The sequence below is a fragment of the Eupeodes corollae genome, chromosome 2 (genome assembly GCF_945859685.1).
Source record: "Eupeodes corollae chromosome 2, idEupCoro1.1, whole genome shotgun sequence".
Lineage (NCBI taxonomy): Eukaryota > Metazoa > Arthropoda > Insecta > Diptera > Syrphidae > Eupeodes > Eupeodes corollae.
The window spans coordinates 53,342,943-53,369,441 of record NC_079148.1 but is presented as its reverse complement, the minus strand read 5'-3'; the positions used below and the strand labels follow the sequence as shown (position 1 = coordinate 53,369,441).

Below are 26,499 nucleotides of genomic sequence, written 5' to 3'. Positions count from 1 at the left end.
AAACGGAAAATATGGGTTAATCTGACCAATGAGGGCAGGACAACGACGTCGTCGACAAAAAGTCAACACGGACAGCTATAACTTTGAGGTAGTTAACTTGAAATTAAGACAACGACACCAGTTCATATATCAATCAGATTAACTTTAGCTAATCGCTCATTCTTAGGGTTTAAAAGGGAATTAAGTAGTATAGTCCTGTCTCGATCTTAAGTCACCCTCTATAAGTCGCATCATACCGGTTCTTGTTTATGGTTCTAAGGATTATATTCTGTCAAGATAAGATAAGAAAGTTTTAGGGTGCTTCGATACAAAAATCTTTGGATATACTGAGACCGTGTTATGTATCTTACAAAAAATACGACAAGAAGCCTTTCAAATCCACACGTGCCAAAAAGTATTATTAAATGGTGACTTTTGCTATGTACCTCATTTGCAATCATTTGATTAAAAATTGAGTGTATACATTAAAGAGAACCAACTTCCACTTTTGGTGTAATATAGACTTTTTGATTTTTACACTTCACTATTTAAACAATAAGAATTTTTAAAATATTTTAATACAAAGAGTGGCTTTTTAATAATATTTTCTTCCGATAAAAAGATTTTTGTGTTAATTTATGATTTTGATGGTACAAAGCCTTTTTTTTTTAATTAAAATTGTTGGTTTGTATAATAAAAAAGAGTTTTCATAGCATAAAGAAAGCGGTCTAAGTGAAGTCAATAGGAACTAATTTTAAACGTAATTTAACTTTGAGCAATAAGGCAGAAAATTACTTAAGAAGAGAAGAGTTTTCAAGGGAATTACTGACACGAAGAAAAGTAGTTTTTTCGACTTTTACAACGATTAATGGATATATTTTTTAATTATAATTATTCAGTGTTTTTGTTGAAGGTTTTCTAGTACCAACTTTAATATTTTATCATAAGAATCACCTGACAAAAAGAAAGTACCTATTAACGATTAAAATTAATTCCTACGATATTTTTATCCTAACTTTTGGTGAAAAAATTCCGCAAGGCAAAAAATGTAGCTTAGAGATTTGATTTAAAATAATATAAAATAGTTTCTTTACTCACCATCCTCCTTGTCGTGTTAAGGTAAATCCAAAACGTGAATCACGATCCACTGATACTCGAATGCCAACAATTCCAAGACCCTGTGGTGTTATAACTTGACCACGCATTACCGAGACACGACTACAAAAAAATTCACAAATTAATTTTATTTAATCAAAATAAGTATATTAAATATTCTGTGTTTTTTTTCTTTCTTTCTTTGTTTTCATTATTATTAAAGTAAGTGTACACAAAAAAAACAATAAATTTAATTATTTATAAATAAGAAATTATATAAATTATACTGTAATATGTGTAAAAATAACATATTACAATAATAATATAGATGTAGATTTATTTAATTTAAAAAAATAGATTAAATTAAATTTGGGATGCTTTTTTCTTAAATATAACAATTAGAAATAATTAATAGAATTTTTGTTTAAATAATTATTTCAAGAAGATGCAAAAAACTTTTTTAACTGTTTTATTTTTTTTAATTTTATTTACAAGATCATAAGAAATAATAGAATATATTTTAAAAAAGGAATTCAACATTTTTATAAGTAGAACATAATAAAATATATACAGTAAATTGTATTTGATGGAAGATTTTGGGCGGCAACATTTTGTTAAAAAGTATTTTTGGATTAAAAAAAATTGATGATGCTTTGCAAATTCAACTTAAAACTATTTTATAAAAATATGTTATAACACTTCTGAGCTCATATAAATAACAATTTTATAGTGATTTTTAACTTTATGAGATTAGATTTGGAAATATCGGGTTTTTAAATAGGGGCTTGACAACTTTTAATGTAGTTTGTGAAAAAAAACCATTTTACTTATAAGTTGTCAATTCAATCAAAATTTAGAGCCGGTGAATATGATGTTGATGCTTCAGTGAGGCAACCCGTTGGTTGAAAATATTGCTGACTATCAAAGTCGGTAAATTTTACGGTGATCTCAAGAACTGATCATCGCTCCGGCCGAAGAATCTAGGCTTACACCGATACAACATCAAGCTGACTCAAGAAAAGTCCATGGACCCTTTGAAACGAAATACGTTTTCCATAAGTGCAAGTTGTTTTAAAAGATGTGTTTAGTAATTTTTAGTGATATTTAATGACTGATATCTAAAAATGGGTTTTTAAGACCGAGTATTCTACTCGTATATTTTTCTCCAAAGCACATTTTCACAATGTATGTCAGTTTAAACCTCAAGCATTGTTGGAAAAAACATAAATAAATAAATAGTCATCTCTCCACGTGAAGTATTATGTTACCTAAACCTTGTAAATAAAGTCTGCATGCATTTTCTACTAAAAACAGATTCTACTTTGAAAAAGGTACAAGGTCTTGTTTTTCCCCACAAGTACTCGAAAATAGGAAAGAAAATGTCATTTAATTTATAAATGAATATCATATCCTCAGCATTTCGTATATCGTAACAGAAAAATTGAGAATGTTTTTATTTAAAGAATTGCTAATACATGAGAATATCTAAGTTTAAACTTGAATTGAATTTTTGTTAAAAAAAAACTACTTTTTTTATTTCCAGTGCTTTTAATGCAATTATCAAGCATCAATACAATAGTAAACATTAAAAACGAATGATAAAGGTACTTACCGTGTCTTGTTCTAAATTTCTATATGTAATTAAAAGTCAATTAAAAGGCATAGGTATTTAATATTTGACATATTATAATGGACCAAGTAATAACGACCAACGCAAAGTTGGATACAATTGAATAAATCAATATTTTATTGTTTGTTAAAAATTTATATTTTTTGATTATTATTTATATTCTTAAAACCTTAGTAACACAGTCACTAATGGTTTGTACCTGTATACTTCTGCGAATAATTTGTTAGCCCTCATTCCGTATTCGGCTTCAAAATCTCTATAACGTCAGATTTTTAAGATATTATAATATGTAGTTTGAAAAAAGACTGCATATTGGGCTTCTTGAGACTATGTTTATTTTCTCTCTTCAAATTTATAATTTATATTTTCAATATTAATTTTAAATATTCTGAACATCTCATTTACTTTTTCATTAAATCTGATTATTTTTTGGTCTTCATCTGCACAACACAAACATTGAAGAAAACCTGAACCATTTATTCTATAATGATTTTATCCAAAAAAGGGTAAAACGCTTGAAGATAATTATTTCTTCTTATAATGAACTTGATATCAAATAGATATAAAAATAATATGAACAACGTTTATTTTTTTATTTGAGCTGATAGCTTAAATCGAATTTCGAAATCAGCACCAAAAGGCAAAAATCAACTCTTTAAAAACTTCAAGTCACTTTATGGAAGCTTATAACTCATGAAAAATGTTTGAAACTAATTGAGTTACTAAAATAATTAAAGCTGTATTTTAAATATAAACATTGAAATATTAGACAATTAATATACAATTTTGTGTTAAGAATTAAATATTGTTTTTTTCTTAACCTTAAAATACGGTGTAAGGCATTTTCTTACATTTTAAAAAGATGCATTTTAAAAACGTGACCTTATTAAGAAGCCAAAGTTGAATTCAGTACTTTAAAATCCTTTAAAAAAATTGTTTTGACTTTTGTTCAGTATACTTTGGTATGTAAGGACAAAAAGACATAAAACAAGAAGTACATTTACAAATCTTATAAACTTGTTTACAAATTTCGTAATTTAGTTGCCAAAATTATAGTGCGTTTTTATCTGCAAAATATATTTAGAAATATAGCTCATTTCTAAACTTCTTAATCGATTTCTAAAAATTATTTTTCGATTAAGAAAAATGTCATTTCAAATAATTTGGAGAAGAAAAGGGTTCTAACAAGAACTCGCCAAGCGTTTGATGATCAAATTATCTGAAGAATGTGAACTTGAGACTGCGGTCATGTGATTTGTACTCGACGTATGTTTTAAATTTAACTGACATAATGCCAGAAATAATTCTTAAACATTAAAAGCCAAGAAATTCTAGGAACAATATTTTTGTCATTCTAATAAATTGTTTGTATTTTATTTTTAAAAATGTCCATGCCACTTTAAAAAAAGAAGTCGTAAAATATATTCTTGGAAAACCTTCTTATAGGCAAACTGTCAATTTTTCTTTAAGAAATTGAATAACTTTTTCCTTAATGGCTAAAATCATTGAGATAGATTTTGTTAGAAACGAAAATACCAATCACATCAAAAATTGTCAACCACAACATGAGTTGTCAAATCGAATACTGAAAAGTGAATGTTTTAGGCTAAGAATGGAAATTTATTGTTCCATATTTCCGTCCATGTTCCGAATTTCGATCGAAAGTGAATTGAAATCACTTTTCAATTTCACGTGAAGTGAAATTGCATGTTCTTCAATTCGACCGATTTCGAAAATTTCGAAATTACTTCGAAATGTCACAACGGAAGGATCATCCATATTTATTTTGTTTCTGTAGTAAAATTTTTGCTGTTTTGAAAATTGGATGCAATTTTATTGGCAATTTATTTTAAGTGAAAAAGAAAGCAGAATTCAAGACAAAAAATAAGAAAACGAATTTTGCGAGACAAATCAAATATATTGGATTTACCTGACATATTGTAAGCGTGTAAAAATTATCTAGAATTGTTTTGATAAGGAATTTAAATTCTTGATTTCCTCTTTTAAGCTTTCATTGTTATTTAAGCTTAAGCAAATAAGCTTTTTATATGTTCTTGGGGAAATAGAACCTTTTATAATACCTTCATCAATTTCTTCAGTTCAAAAACTTGATGTAACCCCCCTATTCCTAGCAGAAGGAAGGTAATACAGAACATCCATTTGCATGTTCGAAAATCCAATTCACAAGTGTATTCTCAATAAAGGAAATGCAGAACATGGGCATTTTTGTGATATATTTAATCCATGTTGAAAATAAGAAACTGTAAACATACAGAAAATAATAACTATGAGTTTTCTCAAGTCAAGTAAAATGCCTCAATTTGTTATCTAGGCAGATGTGTGAGACTTTTCTATTGATTTCGTCACATTCTTGTAAGTTTGCATCTTTACAATTCAATAGCTTTTAGCATTTTGTGATCATAATATTAAAATAATATGTCTGGCAACTTTTTACCATGTTGTCATTCCATGAACTCGAAAAAAGCTGGGATGCGAACCAAGCTGATAAGCTTTCTTTGATTGTTTTTAAGTCAAGTTCATTGTCATTTAAAAACTTAAAAAAATTTCAAATTAAAAGTTTAAGGCTGAGTTGTTTTAAAATCCATAGCATAAAACAAATGGACGTACGAATTTCCGTACACATGCTTCTACATAACCATTTCTATAAACATGGATTAAGATTCTAAGAACATCGAAAGGTCGAGAAATACCAAATTCGACACATTGCAGCATTTTCTATGGATATAATGAAAGCTGTGTACAAGCTGTTTTTATAACATATTTGAAATGAACTTGTATGTTCCTACGAAATCATTGGAAATGCAAATTTATCCAGTTACAGTTTGGTAAAGATTTTGTACCAGCCTGCGCTACTTCTAAAAAACGAAGTTTGTAAAACCATGGAATACTACGGCTTGAGACGGTTAAAGCTCAAATTGAAATATAGTTTTTTGTCATAAATCGGTCAATATTTATAATTATAAACAATATTCCAGACAGTAGAAGGTTCTGCATATGGAATTTATATTTATTCAAAATGTATACCTAAATATACAAATTTTTGATTTTTTTTTTTAATTTCACGTTTACAATTTTGTTCCTTAAAAATGTTATTTAAACTAATTTTGTTTTAATTTAGTTAGAAAATAAGTTTTCAGCCTTTAAATTTTTTTTTATTAAATTGTCCTAACGCCAACGAATAGACCCCCCCCCTACGCATACTATTTTGTCATGCCATTACAATTCATAAATGCTTGTTTTTAATGTTAGAAAAATGTACAACTTTTTAGCTTGACTCAAAGCCTATAAGTTCTTACCCCAAGTTCGGTGTGAAATTCTTAATAGTTATAAGTTATGAATCTTAAAAATCAGTATTTCAATTAAAAATTAACTTGTTTCCCGATGATTAAATTGACTTATTGGATTTTTCCATAACGAAAATATAAGTCATAATGTTTTATTCATTCGACATAATTTTGATGACAAACATTATAAAACACACATAATTTTCTGCACTTATTTAGGTTTATCAAGTCCACAGCAGAGCAGCAGTTACAGTAAATTTAATTTAATTCCGAGTTTAAATTAAAATTCTTATTTATAGAACATTTATAATTCAATAAATTTTACCACACAAGCAAATAAAGTTGCCTTGAAAGAACTCAAACATTTATTATGAATTTATAGATTTAACTATCACTACGAGACCAACAACAACAACCTATCAGGACTCTTGATCCGTTTTAAATTTGTACACATTTGACCATAAGATGTATAAGATATAGGTTTATTATTATGTATAGTATAATATGTACATATGTATATATTGGCATATAAAGGACTCATGTTTTGTTCAGATCCTTTCGTTTATATTTTTTTTAATATATACATAGATACATTATGTATAATACCTTGGGGATAATGTCAAAATGAAATTACACTTTATTGCTGTTCGGTATATTGAAATTAGTCAATAAAAGTTAAATTTACAACCGGCTGACATTACATGATTTAGGTCACACTTGGGAATGGCAACAAAGGGCAGAGAGAGACAGAGCAAAAGAAGAACATAAACGAGGTTCCTTTTGTACATAATTTTACCCCCTTCAACAAGAACGATGATGATGGCGATGATGATGATGATGTCTTTCCGTCTGTCTAATAAAATAGGAAATATGGCCCAACACAATAAAAATGTGTGCGTCAAACTCCGGTCGAATATCCTTAGCTATTTTTTCTTTGTCTGTGTCCCTGTGTCTGTCGCTGTCCTGTGAAACTTTATTGTATTGTATGAAGTAAGATTATAGTGTAGTGTGGGATGAAAATAAAATTCATCGTTTTGTCGCGGATTGAAGATAAAACTCGAATCTTTCCTATTATGCGGTATAATGTATTCTCATAATCTCAACTCTATTCATAAGGAGCTGATGGAGAAAATTGAATGAAAGGCACTCCTCTCTTCTTTTTCTTATGTGCTACGCTGTGGTTGAAAGTGGTTTTTATGTTATATTGGTTCGTCGTTTGCCTTTTGGTTTTTTTTTTATTGTTTTTATTAATATTTTTATATAGCCATTAGTATTTGAGTACTAGTATTAACATTTATATATGACATTATAAAAACATCGTATGTTGATAGGAAATTAAATGACACAAATATTTTAATGCTAAGTGCGACCGAAAATTACGGACTCTCGTAATGCTGATAAAATTTCTTAAAAGTGGTGTTTGTGGTTAACAAAATGTATCTTTGGACTAATAAAAAATTATATGAAACGATATGAAAAAAGATTATGTAGACTCATGATCATTTTTCTTTCAGCAAAACGAAACATCTTTGAGTTTTAAGTACATCAACAAGACATAGTTACGATGGTCTTGATAAAAATGCATAGAACGCATTTTAAGTGATTTTATAATAACTTTGGTAGAATACTGTTAAAATTGGGTATTAGAATTAGAGTAGTACTTAATTTAATTATTATTGTAGAAATCGTAAATTGAATTAAAACAAAATTTGTTTGAAAATGCATGACTATTAAAATTAATTTAATTTAGTTTTAAACATTTATTTTATGTGCAAATGTTCACATACTGTGATTTAAAAATACAGGAACATTTTAATTTAAATTCCGATTTTGTCTTATTTTTAAGTTTGCGTGACTTAGTTCTATATGACTTCTGACTATTTGCTAAGTTTAAGAGACTTAATGAAGCATTAACACCGATCGTTTTCAGTCGATAAAAGAGATTGTAAGCAAAACGAAAAAGGATTTCAAGCTTATATAAATATTTTTTTTAAGTATGGATTTCATGTTTTTACAGGTAGAAGAAATCATTAACGGAAATGAAAGATTATTTTGAGGAGTTCGGAATAAGTAAAGAAAAACAATTAAAAGTTTTAGGATATATATGAAAATATGTTACTCAAGGAATATCCTTTTTTCATCAAAGATACAGTGCGAGTGTTTATAAAAAATGAAAAGTCGCACCTTGTACGACTAAAGAACTAATCCCTTTATTTGAGAGGACAATAGAATTAGACTTCGATAGTATTCGGGCTGATGAGCCAGAAGAGATTCTTTTAACTGTCTATTTCAATAGAATATAACCTCTTAAAATAACGTTAAATAGGGTTGAGGCAAAAAATTGTACGACGGTGTTCAAGCGATATATATTATATAGTCAACAACTAATTGGACTATTCTTCATAAAATATTATTCAAGAGATTTAAATAAATTGCAGGAGCAGAAGCTTAGAGATATAAATTGTACTCAAGCTTGGACTTTAATAAGTCTTATAGATAACAGCTAGATCAAAGTGGGAAAACCTAAATATGTTTTAACATTTTTGGCAATATTCACCTTAATTGTATTTTAACACTGTATTTAGTTCAAGAGTTCGTTAGGAACTAAGTAAACACTGATAATTGAGTTAGTCTTGTCTTGGAATAAGAAAAAGTCCAGGAGAATTTCAAAATTTGTATACTTTCGTTTCACATTTACAGACTTTTTTTACTAAAAGAACAGGTTAAAAGGAAAAGCATATTTTTTCCAATTTATTTATTATTGAAATTTTTATTTTACATCCGCTACTTTAAAGGTTATAACACTTCTTTTTGGTCTCAGTATACAATTTATTTTATAAAAACTTGATACGAATTTCAACATTGAATGCGAAAATAGTGCCAGAATTTATTCATTTTAATGGAACTGGATTGATAATCTGTACAAACATTCTCATCACAAGCTGAAATTGAAGGAAGGGACTTTGGAGAGTGTCTTTAATTTAAGTAAAAGCAGCTGCCTTAAACTGTGAGTATAAAATTTCATACAAAAAACCTCCTTAGAATTGTAAAAATTCAACTCTTTCGCCTCATCTCCCTCCTCATACGAATCCAATCGAAATCGTTGGCTTATGAAAAAGAGAGGAGATAATAGAAGGAACCTGAATAAAACAACAACAATTACTTGTGTGTGCTTAGAAAAATGCTAATCGGTTCAGTATAGTTCGATAGAACGAAAAAACCTGTAATTGGCTTACAACTTTCATGTGGGTGCGGTGGCGTATAGCGTAGTGCACTAGCTCCTCACACGCTAGATCGCTTGTTCAAGCCCAGCTCGGGCAAAAGTTCTTCAAAATTAAATTGAATATAAAGCGATTAAGCACCACTAAAGGAGTCAGATGATCGGGTTGGTCCCCGTGAAATAGCTATAACTCCAGCCTATGAACTTGGTGGTAGCACACACAAGTTGTTGTTGTTTCATTCTAAATATTCAATGAGTAAAAATGGTCAATGGAAAAACACTCAAGAAAACCCTTTTAACCTTGTTTGGCTTGACACCAGTCGATAAGTAACTCCATTAGAAAAAAAACGAATTGTTTCTGAAGAAGCTGTTTCGTTTGGACTTTGGGATTGTAGCATTTTTAGTACAAATTTTTTTAAGCATATAACACATTTTCTTGCGTTTTATTTAATCAAAGGTTTTAAAAGCTCCAATTATTAATCTTGTCGCATATTTTCGAAGGTCATGGAAAATTTCAAACTTTGTATGCAACACAACACATAGAAAATCGACGATCATGATATGTTTCATGTATAATAGCCTTTGAAAACGAAATACCCTGTACAATTGAACCAATTCACTCTAACATGGAATTAAATGACCCTCTTACTTCTTTATTTATAAAAGAAAATAAAGTTAATTTAGCACTTGTACCCAGGACAACTAAAAATGGAGAAGAATTTTTAGAAATCAATCTAGTTTCATGGTAAAGTTGCCTTGAAGACGAAAGTTAAAATAATTATATTTTGACTCTTATATATCAGAATAAGAGTATTTTTTTCTTAGAAAAGAAGCTTTTAACTACAAGTAGGTTCGACATAAAATATTACTGCCAAGCCAAGTTTACAAGAGTGGCTGAAATTCTATGAACTCAACTGATTAATGTAAACTTCAAAATATTCTCAGAATATAATTATTAATTTATATATTTTTGAACGTAGAAATCTTTCCAGTTCTTAATTATGAAAAAACTTGACTTAATTGAACTTTTCGTTAACAAGAAAAGCAATTAAAATTTAACTTGCAATAATAACTTATTAACTATTTCAATATAATTTAAAATAAATTTTAATTAAGAGCCCAGAAATGTATAAAAAAAACAACAAAAACTATAAAAAGTTAAAGATACTTCATCTCAGCATTTTAAAAATTAAATTTTGATTATATTTATTGGAAACAAATTTATCCAAAATATTCCATCAATTTTTAAGCTGGAAAAATCTAAAAGTAAACAAATTGAAACTTTAATGAAATTGTAAGTTCTTTTATGAAATTTAATTTTATTACAAAAATGCATGCATAAAGTTTTTAAAATCTTATAATAATATATTTAAAAAGACACAAAAAAATAAAATATAGAATTAAATTTCATATTCAAATATTTTATTTTTTTTTAGCTTATATGTAAAACAAATTTATATAGGTAAATATTTTTGTATTTTTGATATTAATTCCTTAAAAATAGTAAAAATCAAATAATTAGCTTTCATAGAAATTTTAATTTTTTTTTCTTATAAATAAAAGTGTGGTATAAATTTATTTTTATTTGTAAAATTGTTGAAAAAAGTTTTTGAAAGAGATTTTGTATTCATATACAAATTTTAAATATCTAAAATGAAAATTCTTATTGGGCTTACTTCATTAAGCACATACTTAACAACGATCCTTTCCTTATTTAATAGGACTCCCATAACAATAAAATGAATCATTGTTATATCCTCATTTCCCAAATACGTCATATATTTCGGTACCTTTATCAAATAGGCTTGAATTCGAAACGATTTTCTTCTTAACAACAAAAAAAAGAATTTTCTTATTCTTTTCTACGTGTGCTATTAAAAGAATTCGTTAAGCACTCAATTAGGTAATATTCATATGTAATGTACCCTATTTAACGCTATTTGACGTAAATACATAATTATGTCAAATCACACAGGTATCATTATAATAATAATAACCCATAACAAACAAACATATTTTCATTCCTAAGAAACGTTAAAATATTTTTGTTTTTTTATATATATATTTTTATTTTGTTATGTATGTCAGGTCCCTTTTAATTCGGCTATTTTCTTGATATCCTATTCACGTTTTGCATGTTAAGAGATCATAAAAAAATAATATCATACACCAATTCTATCTGTTGGATTGTTTTTTTAAGAAGCAAAGCTTTTTTCAGAAAAAAAAATGGAAAATAAAAAAAAAAGAACAAAAATAACCAATTTACACAAAATACCCGACATTGAAGACCATAAAAGGTGTATCTACTTAAAGCGTCCTCCATATAGTGGGGTAAAATCCTATTTTCTTATGCCCCTAGGGTCAGGGGTGCATTTGTTATCTTAAAGTAATGGAAGGCGTTTGCACTATAAGGGGTCTTTTGAACTGACTTAAGCAGTCAAAGAACAAAATAAGTTGTCTTGTTTTCGTTAACATGACATAAAGGTGCACATAATCACTTTAAGTATAAAAGGGATGAGTATAATCGATTTATTTCTATCAACGTAAGAAAGTTGTTTCTGCACCCCCTTCCCTTGTGATTGTTTGGTTTGATTGTAAAGTGTCAAGGTCTTTATAATAGTCCTTATAAATGCTAAATTATTTTAAAATTATCAACTCATATTTTTCTAAACAGTCTTTTCATCCCAACAAAAAAAGCATAGTCTGTCACACTATACTCCTTTTGTAATTATATCCTTTGTTAAGGGACATTTTGCTAGTCAAAGGTTAAAGCATTAAGTTATTTTTATAAAAGATAAGTACCTACATATTTATAAATATCATTCCTACAAACAAGAGTGTAACGAAAAACCGGCCCTGTGTCTCGTCCTACTATACTCAAAAAAAGCCTTGTTCTTGTTATCACAATTTATAAATTTATTACATTTGTGCCTCATTACCTTTTTCTGAGAATGCAATAAAAAAATATAGCGTATGCGCATTATTTTCTCTATACGTGTATTTTATAGTCAAGTCCTTTGATGGTGGTTATATCCTGTTTTCTTTTTTTTCCAATTCTACTTTGACAAAGCTTTTTTGGTTTTTTCTGTTCTGTTTTCTTATTTTTTTTGGGGGCTTTGAAAGGACTTTAATAACTATAAGGTCGTCGTTCACCGCATGACTGCATTTAGCAAATAAGTTTAAATCACTACAAGGAGCTGAAGACTCACGCACGACACGATACAATGTCTATTTGAACAATAATTCCATATGGCAATCGGAGCTCACAAATAACAGTACATAGTATAATACATACTCGTACTTACACATTATGGTAGCAATACTAACATCGTAAGGACTTAATGCGACTAAATGAAGTCGAATTAGATATGAAATATAAAAAAACTCAAGAAATCGGTTAAATATATAAAGATATATTATTAAGAGCGTTTTGTCCCACAAAAAAAGACAAAATATAAAGCTCCCATGAGGATGGTAACTCTATCTATTTCTCTATACATTTAAAAAGACTTTCTTCGCCTCCACCACAATGCCTCCCCCGTTCAAGGATAATAACAATAATATACCCTCCACATGAGCGTGAACAACCACTGATTGTGATTGTCTTGGAATGGCTGTCTTATTGTTTGCTTTGGCAGATAATGGTAAAAGGTGAATATTTTAGATATTTTTCATTCCTACATCCTTCCCTATAGATACCTATTTCAATGAACTCCCGGGCGCCATTTCTATATATGGTTGAATGTGGGTAGGCTTTGGGTATATATACGTTGTGTAAGACCTTAAGTTTTATATATTTCACATCGGCAAGGATAGCACCTCTTTGTTATTTTCCTTTTTTTTTGTTTGGATTTTTCATTTATCCTTTGAGAAAAGGACATTTTTGTTTTAAGTTATTTTTATAGACTTTTCCAACGCAATATTACATTTAATATGGTTGGTTTGTTGGAGATAGTTAGAAAATGATTTAGGGTCTCCTGCGAGCCACGAAAAAGGCACAGACGATGGATAAATGAAAATAACTAATAGCTTGTTGAGTAATCGAGCAGAACGAAATGGTTTTGGTTTTATTGGTGTATGTATATACATAGATTTAAAAAAGGGATACTTTACATTCAATGGGTGATTGGGTAAGGATTAAGCAACAAAAACAAGAAGAGTAACTCAAAAAAAATTGGGATTTCAAAATTAAACTGAAAGACAGTAAAAGGTTTATTTTAAGAAAATGTTTACACAATCAATTCAATTTAAGAAATATAAACTGAAGATGTTTTCATGAAATATGAAGTTTTAATCCCCTTTCCCTCGTTCAAACTTATTTTTCCTGATGAATTCTTAAATATAAATCTTTTATCTTTTAAGAAATGTATACATGTTATTTTTTCGCATGAATAAGATTCATATATTATTTTATTCGTTCTAAGAATCTAAGATTGATTTATTTAATTTCCTCAAAGTATGTACTTGAGGAAATTTTATGTGGTAAGGAATTTATAAATATCAACTATATGTTATTTGATTTTCCCTTTTGTTTGACTTGATATTTTATACATCTACGTATGTACGTCCTAGAAGAGTTTATTCGATATGTGTGAAACGAAAATCTTTCCAAAATTGTATTATTACTCTTATAATAAAATTGTTAAGGAGACAATATACTTTGTTTGATAAAATTTTACTCCAAGTGATTTGACTTTATCTAAAAACTAGTTTTTAATTGAAAAGATATTAAAACTAGGTTGATTTATATTCATAGAAAATACACACAAATAAACAATGAGAAGTAATTCGTTCTTGTTAAGGATTATACAAGAGGCTCATATGATGTATAACTGGCCACGAGGTGCGACAAATGTCAGTTTCTTAGCAGCAGTTAAAAAGACAAGGCGGTGCTATCTTAAAGACATCAGAGACGAAAACAAAATTTGCCAAGATTCTCATAAATTTTAATTTTTTTTTTTGGATATTTAATGTTTCAACACATAAATACATTTTTTGTTTAAGTTGGTTATTATTTTATTTTAAATTATTTAAAAAAAAATAAAATTGCACTTTTAAATCCTATTGGTATTACTTTCTTAATAGAAACCCAACATTTAAACAATTTTAATCTACGTTGGAAATGCCATATGAAATACCTTTGAAACGGGAAATAATACACAATACAATTATATCTTCTTACTTATGTCCTCAAAAGGTAGAAGATGAAATGAAACAAATTTTTTGAGATAAAATTAGTTTGATCTATTGAGTTAAAAAATCGTTTCATTATGGATTTAAATGTCATGTACAAAATTTGTCTCTTTGATATTTCGAAAAATTTTACGAACACAAATCAAAAACATAATTCTTCGCATTATGAAATCATTTTGAGGATAATAATATTTTGAATTCGTTAAATATTCAAACTGACAATGCTTTTTTCTCATTTTTGTGCAGAATGACACCATAATATTATGTTAAATAATTTTTCAAAATTGATAATTGTATTGGCTAGGGAAATGTTTGGGGTCTGTGAATTTTTGAACGGATTCTTTGAAACTCTTACCTGCACGTTCTGATACTATTAATTGTGAAAGAATTTGTTAAGGTATTAAGGACGAAAATAGGTGTTTCGCTTAATCAATTTTGTGGGCTCTAACACCGTCCTTCGGAAAATGTCTGTAAGCCAATGAAACGCAATTACTACTGAAACATTGCCAATTTCCTCAAAAGTATAAAGAAGTATTATAGCGCACAAGACTTGAATTTTTGTAGACCAGAACTTGGGAGGAATGTGCGACTTTACTTGAGTCTACATTGGGACATTTTGATATAATTAACTGTAAGAAAACATTTCATAAAGTCATATACTCATTTTTGAGAATGAGTAAGCACATATACTACAGACTTCTTTTTAAAAACCATGGATAGCGATTTTAGGGACTTAAAAAAGTCTGGAAATGTGAAAAACTTGAATTCAAAAAGACAACATAACTGTCTTTAAGACCAACAGACTATGTAATATGAGTTTTATTTCGCTATATCTAAAATTTTAACAAATGTACACTGGGCGTATACTTACTTTTTTACTAGACATTTTCAGATTTTATTTTTTGTAAGGGCTCTAAAATGATTTGTGTACCTGGTGTGTGTTGCCTTTATTTATTGAAAACTAAAACGCTTTTAACTCTAACCCAGAAGAGAGAATGATTATGTGTGTTTGTGGAATGTTTTCTGGATCTGTTGCTGTCGAAAACAAAGGTCTAAGGCATACAAACAATAATAATAATTGGGATGATATTAAATCTATCCTTGAACGTTTTGAACTGGTAACGTTATTGGTGTTAACGTATTTCAGAATAAAATGTTGACTTCTGCAGCGTCGGAGCGATTGTTATAGGACTTCATCTGGTTGATAAGGACACAAAATAACGTTTACCCATGCGGCTTTAGAAAATAAGTACAAGTGATCCTAGGGAATGGTCTAAAAAATACAATATATAAATTAGGTGGAGCAACAGTCCGTTGAGCAGAAGCGCCTAGTGAGTTACAACTCTCAACCATTCCTGTGTGCAAGTACTGTTGACAAGGATGGAAGAGACCTACATTTGCAAGCCGAATCCGAACGCCTAATTTGAGAAAGCACGTTTCGTGACAAGAACTACTCTTGGAGGATTTGTCATAAGATCTAATTGCGAAATTATTTATGATCAAAAACTAAAATTTTACTTTTTATAAAGACAGTTAAGGATTTAGTTTATCTTTAAAGCCTTGGTTAAATACCATCACACAATTGTCAGGCTTTATTTTCAAAATGCAAAAGTACAGGTAAGACAAAAAACTTACACAATGAGATGAACAAAAAATTAATCTGACCCAGCGGTGCATTTAATTAAGATCTGTTATAGAAGAAATTGCGATTAAAAGTTTAAAAAGAATCATGTTGTATGAATAGAAATGACAGGACTCAATAATTGAGTTTCATGCAGCATTTTACAATAATAAAGGACAGGTAGGTGTCTATAACCTATAGAACTGCACCATCATCACGACTGGATAAAGATAGTTCTCAAACTTTTAATTGGATAGTTTTTTCTCCATTCTTAACGAGATCAGTGTTACAAATAAACAACTGCCAAAGAAAAAGATAGATTTATAATACAACCATCTATACGGCCTTTGATTTAAAGGCAAGGCGGTGCATCGTAAAAATATAAAAAAATAACCTTGAAGTAAGTTTTACAAAAACGATTTTTAGCTTCCATTTTCTTCGAATTTAACTGCCCAGTGGCTTGCATATTTTCTATATTTTTACTACAAACGTAAACAAAATTGCAATTTAATTCTTTGACAAAAAAAATTCCTCAAAGTCTTATATTAAAAAGAAAAACATTTTCACTTCAAAGAAAAGCAGCTGGGAATAAAACTCTATGAAAAATACCGCTTCGAGACAAACTTACATACTGGTATTAGATGCACTACATCTACTCTTCTACAAAGTCATATAATAAGTGTATAGTATATGAGGGGGTAGGGAGGTGGGTTTTGATGTATGGTAAGCTCTGCAGATATAAACGCAAACATACCCCAAGAAATGTTGACCCACATTCCACTTGTGAAAATATTTCATTGTACCCATAACTGATGGCAGGTTATAGTGCCAACTTACATTACCAGCACAGCACGCAACATCATCTGCGAGAGTGGAATCGTTCTGCCCACCCCTAACCCTCCCTTCTCATTCTCATGCACTATTTTTCTAGTATGTAGTATTATAGTTTATATGAAGATACCTCATGCACCGCCACACCACATCCTCGTACAACATTTTGTCAGGCGATATTAGCAGCAAGGACTTCAACTACAACTGTATTCGAGTACATAAATGCCAGTGGCACTAAAATAGTAGCAACTTGCACGGACCAAAGAGATAGTCATAGTAATAGTATGGCACTAATACACAGTGACTCGTTTAAGTAAAGGGTGAGCCAAGCTCAGTACGAAAAAGGATTATGCAAATGTCAAATATTTTCTCCACTCACTGGAAAGTCTTTTGTGTTTGTGGGGCTTTATAATAAATTGTACGTGTGTATTCTAGGGTGATGTTATAAACAACGTTAAAGCTAGCTTTATTTTTTGTGCCTTTACATAGAGAGGGAATTTTAAAACACCAGCTAGATAGCATGGGTTTGGGTTGCAGGACATTTTTAGAAGCTTTATCTAGAGTTTCTTTGACTAAGATGTGAAAATTGCGACAAGAAAATACCAAGATGACTAAAAGCAATTTACCCAAGGGTTTTTCGGACTTAAAGCAAATAAACTTTAACTAAATGTATAAGAATAGACGAAGATTATGTAACAAGGACCTTAGGTGGAACTTTAACGAAGTTACAAATATTAATTTCCCAGATTATTGCACTTTAATTCAACATAAGTGTTAATGATTATTCAAATGTTTAAAAATCAATTACTTTGGTAGTGTTGAGAACAAAGAATGGTTTTAATAAAATTTAAAACGTTTCAGGTTTTTGGTATAAGTAATCTAAAAATCTGACCTAAATTAAAATCAAATCTTTCTGAATCGTTTTGACGAAATTTGAAAAAATGCGAAAAATCATTTTTCAGTGAATATAGGAGAGAAGCAAATTGGAAGTCATGATAAGGCTGATCAGACGTTTCCTTCAAAAGGCACACGTTCCTTTATGCTTTTTTAATAATGTCGATTTTTGCAATCTTTTAGAATTTTTAGTTAAGTGAACAGAGTTTTGAATTGAAGATTATTACCAGACAGGGGGTTTCGCTATTATGACTGACTGTACGTCTGTAGCTCAGAATTCTCCTTTTTAAGATGCATTTTTTTAAAAATACAATATCTTAAAAACGGTTTAGATTATTGTTATAATTCTAGAAATGCTCATTATCATATCCTCAACGATAAATTTTGGAAGTACTGTTAAGTACAGAGGTATTTTGTTAAACCACAATTCGAAATGTTTTATCCAGTCCAATATTTGGCACTGCAAAGTACAGACATTCAAAACCACTAACATGGGTATCTCTTTTTACAATATAACCCCCTTTCCTTAATGCTCGTCTATTGATGAACCATTAAAAGAGCATTTATAACCCCTTGAATTTTCCCACAATGTAAACAAAAATATCCAGAAACGTGCTGTTGATAATGGTCCTTATTCAAACGAATACATAGAAATAAGTAGCTTAGAGAAATTTCACAGTAAAAGTTTTCCACATTTTTAAAGTGAATTTTTTAATTAAAAGCAATTATCTGGAATAATGTCCATTGTTATATAAACAAAATTCCAGCAGGATATTTTTCGTAGACTTTTTTGTTCGAGACAAAACAAAAAACTTTAGAATTTTATTAATTTTTGTTTAGAAGTTCTGTCAAATTCGACTATTTTCTTGTCTATTTCATTTTCAATTCTATAGTTTTCCTCACTAGATTTTGAATAAAGCGCAGTTCGTTTTATCTAATGGCTTTCTAATAATTAAAAATATTGGATTTAATCTTACTTTATGGGCTTCAAACCAATTTAGATAATGTTTTACTGTTTTTTCCGGCAGATAATCAACTGAAATTTACTACAAAATTACATCCAAAACTTTTCGCCGTTCAATATCTACCTTTTGATGTGCACAATATAGCAGATACCTATTTTCAATTAAATAACGAGCAAACCCACCTTTAACTTTTGGCAGAATCATCCATTTCTCAACTACTTAGATATTCCCTTAAGTTTGATAATTAACAAATTACATTTCTGTATAACAGTGTTTTGCAGGATAACACAGATTGCAAATGTCGTATAAAAATTAACGTTTAGTCACTCGAAATGGATTCATTGGAGGCAGAACGGGAAGTGAAAAGGAAAAAAACTTCCTTACAAAAATGAAAAAAACGGCATTTTTGTTGATCACACTCTATTTATCCTGATGCTGGTTATGGGCTGCTGGAGGGACCTAGGAGGGGGTGGTGAAGGCTTTGATTAATGACAATTCAAGCGTTATCATCCCCCATTTTAGGGTTTTTAATGTAACTAGAATTCTGAAAAGACTCTTGAAAAGTACACCCACAAGAAGCCGAAATTCGGACAGCGCTTATCGTCCGTCGTCGCTCCTTCCAAAGAATGCAATGAACGAAGAAAATATTTAAGCTTCAAGGCAAATTATATACATACATATATGTACATAATATTATTTGTTAAAAGAAAAAAACAGAAAAACAAAAACAAAATTAATCCTGCGGCTGCAAGTTCTCCAAGGTTCGAACACACTCCAATTAATTTGATTTAATGAAGTTGAACTAATGATTTTACGATGGTGGCGTCCAAAGTTGGGAACGGCTTTGGAATAGCGATAGCGTTGAAGCGCTATTGCGGGAGCCCCAAGTGATGGAGCTTGTAAAGTTATCGTCACTCTTCGTTCGTCATGTATCTGTGTGTAGGTTCGTTTAAATTATATAGACTCCATTTTGAAAGAATAAAACTGATGAAATTTGTAGGATCGTAAGAAAATTACTGCGATGGTTAATGCAAATAGCCCTTCTGCTTTTCCACATCACAGACCTATACCGCACTACCCCGCAACGCCTGCCCTGCTTACATCAATTTATTTCGTAGCATTAATTGGAAATTGATTGAGTGTCTGTAGGGTGCTTTGTTATTTTGCACTTTTTTTCCTGTTAATTTGCGTTAATCAGAATACTTTGGGTAGAGCTGTGAGAAATCGCTCACGAAAAAAAAAATAATATATACTATATGTATTTCATTTTTGCGAAAAGGATATACGGATTAAAAATGAGATTCGCTTCGAAAACGTTTGATGATATAAGTTTTGCTATGGCATTTGAATTGTTCAGTTCGTGATTTAACGAGGTTTAAACGTAGCAGTTGGATGCGCGAATTTAAAATGGAATGAAATTTATATGGAATTAACTTTTTTGGTAAAATCAATTTTTGTTTGTTTTCAGAAAAACTTTAAATGTGAACAAAGCGAAAGTTATTTGTTTTTTTTTTTTTTATATTTTCTTTCTGTTTAATTTGAATGAACAAACACGAGGAGCTTTAAATTAAAATTTTTGGAAATAAAATATTTAATAATATTTTTGCGTCAAAAATATTGTTGGAAATTCTTGCGAAGTCAAAAATGCAAGATAAGTCTTTTTTTGCAGGATTGTCAATTATAATTCTAAATAAAATTAGCGAATACATCCAATACTTGCTTTTGGCATCGATCTTAACATAACTTAAAAATATGAAATCTATATAAATTATTTTGTATCTGATATATTCTGATATATTTTTCATTCACTAGCTAAGAAAAAAACTATTTCTTAATATTAACAAGGCCTTACATTTTTTGTAACGCTAATGAACAAATTTTTCGAACATAATTAAATTATAATTTAAGAAGCTTTAAAAATATTTATGTATATATAAAAATTTTGTTTTAAATAGTGACTCGAGGTAAGAAATTGTACATGTGTGCAGGATTACTCTCCCCACAAATGTTTTGACTTAATATACTCTTTCCCACCTGTCTGCAGGTTTATAGTTTTCTTCTTTCAAAACTAGATCAATGTGGTATACTCTGGCGTATACGTACTTTTTTTTATTATTGATTTTTTATGACAAACTTTTTTTTTAAATTTTAGGTTACTCAGTCGATACGTGTACAATTCTTAGATATAAAAATTACAAATCTTAAATTTTATTTTATAAAGAAAAAAGAGGCTGGGATGTGACCCACACTGATAACTTCCCATCCCGTCTGTCGATTTGTCTTGCTTAAAAGTTTGTCTATATTTACTCGTATCAATATTCACCAAATTTACCTACTATTTTTTGTAGATTTCATTTTTTATGAAATAACGGACTGTTGGATTTTTATATAAAAATTACTGAATATCGAAAACAATATTTTCTGTGAACTAAAAAAAGTTTGAAGCCAATATTTTCAATTTTTGAAAAGATATTTGAGTCGAAAATCAATTTTTACCAACTTTTGTTAAATTTTGTTTAGGTTTTTAATTTTTTGTACAAAAACTGTCAATTCGATTTTTCTCAAAATGTGTCCTAATATTGAAAACAATATTTCTTATAAGTAAAAATTAGTAAAAAGCTATTATCTCAATTTCTTGAAAGGATATTTGAGTCGAAAATCATTTTTTACCAACTTTTGTTAATTTTTTCCGGTTTTTAATTTTTTGTAAAAAATTGTCAATTCGTTTTTTTGCAAAATGTTACTCAATATTGAAAACAATTTTTTGAAAGATAGAAGTAAATTAAAGAAAATATCTCAAAGTTTTGAAATGATTTTTGAGCCGAAAATCAATTTTTAATAACTTTTATTAATTTTTTTTATTTTTTGTATAAAAAACTGTCAATTCGATTTTTCTCAACATTTTATCAGATGTCAAAAACATTATTCTTCGTTGCACAAAATTGTTTTGAAGATAAAACCATATTTTAGTCGTAAAATTTTAGAGGTGACTCACTTTTTTAATCAGTTTTTTTGATATAAAACAAAAACGTTCGATAGATGTTTTTCACAAAATATACTTCATTGATATCTCGTTACAATATATTATATCAAATTTAATTCAAGTCTCTAGCGTTTTTGGTTCGTAAGATATTTAGGGTTAAGCAAAATGTTCTTCTTTTTTTCAAACTGCTATGGTAAAAAAACCACCCACGCAATTTTCTTGAGAGCCCTTTCTGCATCTTTCTGCCTTATTATCTGTATATCAACATTTATTTGAAATCGATATCTTTTCTGGTTCATGAGCTATGGAAGACGAAAAAACGTCGGAAGTACGGACGTACGAACGTACGTACACACGCACGCACAGACATCTTTCTAAAAATCTTTTATTTCGACTCTAGGGACCTTGAAACGTCGAGAAATGTCAAAATTGTCAATGTGACAAATCGGACCCATTACAATAACTTCCTATGGGAAGTTAATAATAACGTATTTAAGTCTTAAAGTGGCACAAAATTCAACAAAAACGCTAATTGACATTGCACCGAAAAACTGCAATATTTGATTGCACCGAAAATCTAATATTAATAGAAATATTTACATATGTTTAAATTTCGAAATACAATTTAAATTAATAAGCTTATTTTTTTGACTTTGTCGAACTAAAAGTGGACGTTATAGTCGTTCTTTGTATTTTAATAGAGATGATTTGTTAAGACGAGCGTTCTTACGTAGACAAATCGACATTGATGGAGGGGACCTACAGTTTTGATGCTGAATTTAAATAACGGGTACTGTCGTTCAAAGTGCTTATGAATTAAAAAAAAATAGATAATTACTTACTTACTTTCTACTTTCAAAAAAAGGACGCTTTTGACATCTAAACTATTGGGAGTGCTTTAAATAGAACTAAATATTTTTAAGATTGTTTATAGAAATATTTCAGTGCGGGTCTTACACTTTTTATTTTAAAATTACGCTTAAGTAGAAAAATACGTTTCTTTAACAACTTGCAATAATTTAAGAATTTTTACCAACTCGCATGAAAATAACAGAGCTTTTGTCAAAATAAATCCATTTCGGACATAGATTTGTTACAGTTTAATAGCATATTAAACCCCTTACTAAATAAATATCTAACAAGAAGTTATGTATGATAAAGATCTTTTCCATTTACACGTTATTAAAACATATTGTTTGTGTGGCATACATATGTATGTATGTTCTGAGAAAAAAAAAGTTTCTATCAAAAATGAAAATTGTCTCTAACCAGAACAAATCTGTAACAATAAGTATTTCAACACTTTTTTAATTAAAACTTATCGCAACTCTAACTCATAACTTCTATAATCACAAAAATAGTTGCAAGGAGATAAAAATGAAATTGTTTATAAAAGTCTCTATCTGTGGAAACAATCTTTTGTTTTAAAATTTTTCTCTATAGGTACCTACGTATAGTTTTTCTCTATCCCACTTTAATTTATTGTCATCCATTAATTACAAAATAGATTACATATCCGACTTATTAACGAAAGTATCCTGACCTACTCTAACAGCAAAAACTTTTTAATTACTCATTGCAGGACAACGCAAGTTACATTAAATACCTTGCGTGTAGCACGTACACCGGTCGTGTCGCCGACGTATGGCTAAGGCACGTTCCGTTCACCTCACCTGGACCTGGACTATGGGTCGAATGACATAAAGTTCGACCTACATTATTAAAGTTGATCAACATCAATTCTATCCGTATTGAGTTGGTCAGTCACGAAATATCGTCCTCGTCTGCATTTAGCTAAAAGCATTCTGCTTACGAGTAAAAATATACTACATATAAAATTAGTTGTTGATCTAATTTGTTTTTTCTTATACACAATAAATTCTCAATAAATGACACACTTAAATGTGTTTCAGACTTTAGGACCAAAGGAAAATAATGTAAGTTAAGTTTACCCATTTTGTGATATTCAATGATTATTATTTTTGCATGAAAAAGTTATGGGTTTGAATTTAAAGTTGTCTTCTTGTTCAAAAATAAACAAAATGAAAATGAAGATGTAGTAGAAAATCCTCATTTTAAACGTTCGTTCCCTACAATTTCCCGGAAGCAGGTACTGACAAAAAAATATTTACTCTTACAACAGTACTTGGGTTCTCTCGTTCATTCTGACAATGAGTATCTATTTTCTAGCTTTTTCGGAAAGATATTATAATTTTGCTTTCTATTCAATTGGAAACTGATTGCGACTTACAAAATAGCGAAACTTTTCAACGTTATTGTTTCTTTTTCTTCCTCTACCGTTATACATTTATTATGTACTTCATCATCTTCGTCCGCGCACTAAAGAGAACAACCAAAGACATGGAGCAGGAACAGGAAGCTGTCGTCATTGTGAAACCACAAGAAAAATAGGACGAATGAAAATACAAAAAAAAGAAAATTAAAAAAAAAACATAAACCAGAAGAAAAAGAAAAAGACGAAGAAAATTTGTAATGGAGGGTGAGGATACAATTTAGAATTTTCCTCTAGAGACTGACTGACTGTGTACGAGTACATAGAAAATTGAAGGAAGAAAATTCGCTATCAAGCAAATTGTTTTTAAGTGAAAATAGACAAGAAGACTAAAGTAAATTATATTCAGGGGGTGAGAGGGTCTTGATGGTGTGGTGAGGGTGGATTTGTGGGCTGTGGGCTGTGGTAGATAGGGGTATAGAATATAGGGATAAGGAATGTGATGGGTTTGGGTGTTGAGTTGACAAGCAAAGGACATTGCACTTTTTTCTTTGTCTGCCTTCTTCCATTCGCGAATTTATATTTATAAAGCAGAGTAATAGTTTTCTGAAACTGCAATTCCATGAAATGCAGTTGAATATCTAGATACCTAGTTTTACAGTTTTTTTTTGATGATTTTTGTTTTTGTTTTTAGTTGCGCTTTACTTTTTCTACTTTACTCCCGCTGTTTGCATTCTCCCCAAAGTACAAGGACGACAACGGCAACTACGGCGAGAATGACGACGACAACCTCGATTGGGGCGTACGGTGCAGTGGTTAGTGTTGTTCCTGGTGGTGGGTGGCATAGCAAATGATTGTGTTTGAAATCAGTTGGAGCATAATCATCATTTCGAATGCAGGTAATGTTCCGTTCAACTTGCATGGCTTATTCAGAAGGACCATGGTAGTAGCTAGCTAGGGAAGAAGCATACTGCTTGCTTGTGCTTGTTCTGAAGACAGTACACTGCATTTTGAGTGAATAAATGAATTAAAAATTCCTTGACGGCAATGCTGTCGCGCCGCCCGATGCCACGTTGCCAACGATGACGACGACCGCCACCGCCGTTGCTGCACGTCGTCGCCAGCACTAACATTGGGACGAAGGCGAATAGATACAATGAAAATTTATTCGTTCAGTTTGTTTTTGGAAAGTTTTGATAAGGGATGAAAGGGAATTTGGGATTTAAAAACAAAACATTAAACAGAGATACAGAGCACAACAATTGAGACAAATTACCGTATATACTGACATTTGTAATTTACTTGATATAAAATCACAGTTTAAGTACATATGATTAAGAAAGTATGCTGATAAAAAAAAACCGAAATAGTGTGAAAACATAAAAACAAACTCTAAATTAAAGGAATTGACTTGGAAAATGTTAACTTAATTTACATAGAGCTTTCGAAAACATTTTTGACATATACAATATTAAGTCCGCTTTAAATAAATGATTTTCAATTGGAAGATGTACATTTAGAGATACCAGACTTTATACAGTAAAGCTGTCAAACTAACGAACGGACAAGATAATGAAGCGTGTTTAGATCCTTTCAGTATGTTTAAGTAAAATACCATTTAACACTACCTATAAATACTTTTACAAATCCTGGAAACTTGTTCACAACATTTGCGATCCACAAGTAGTTGAATGGGTACGAAAAGACATATTGTTAGTGAGCACAATTCTCATGAGACTCTTAGAACTCCATTAGATTCTAAAAAATAACTGTTTTGAGTTTAAATCTGGAAGTTTTGTCTTCCAATATATGATTATTGTTTTAATTCCTCATGTCATTGCAAATCATTTCTGGGAAAAGTTTAAGGTGTTCATTCACTTTGCTGACTTGAAAGTTAGTAATCGAAAAAACTCAAAAAATTGATCAGTGAAAATATCACCTCGTTCGTATGATTTGACACCCGGAATTGTCAAATTCTCCAAAGATTAATTCTTGTCATGAAATGCTTCTTCTCCATCCATCACTAACATTACTTCCATACAGTTGTATTTCACTTAACATTGGTTCTATACGAACTGATCACTTGATGCCTCAACTAGACAAGTGATGAAATGGTGTAAGATTGTTTTTCATGAAACAGAATTGCAGAGCTATTATACAAATCCGCAGGATCATCTAGTTTATTCCAATCTTCAAACCATTCTTTTTGCGATTGAATGACATACAGAGCTACTTTCTTTTGGAGACCATTGTTTGGCATATTAAGCGCTTTAAGTATACAATCCGCCTGCAGTTTTAATGTTTTGTTGAATAAAGGTGACAAACTTGTTTCCAACAGGATCAAATAATTTGGTAGGTGGGTGATTTTTTTGAGGTTAGGATTTTCATGCATTAGTATTTGACAGATCACGCGGGATTTCAGGCATGGTGTCAAAGAGAAAGATGCTCAGTATGCTTTGACATTTCATCATGAATAGACTTACTAACGAGCAACGCTTGCAAATCATTGAATTTTATTACCAAAATCAGTGTTCGGTTCGAAATGTGTTT

At 29.8% G+C, this 26,499-nt stretch overlaps 1 protein-coding gene across 3 annotated transcripts in view; it reads right to left on the bottom strand.

Moving 5' to 3' along the window:
* The window catches only part of LOC129945619 (teneurin-a), a 609,733-nt gene that overhangs the window by 58,170 nt on the left and 525,064 nt on the right, over positions 1 to 26,499 (bottom strand). For all 3 annotated transcript variants that reach the window (XM_056055457.1, XM_056055458.1, XM_056055459.1), the window contains one exon: positions 1,078 to 1,197. In XM_056055457.1, the coding sequence (XP_055911432.1) occupies positions 1,078 to 1,197 (120 nt within the window). The remainder of the gene's footprint in view (positions 1 to 1,077; positions 1,198 to 26,499) is intronic.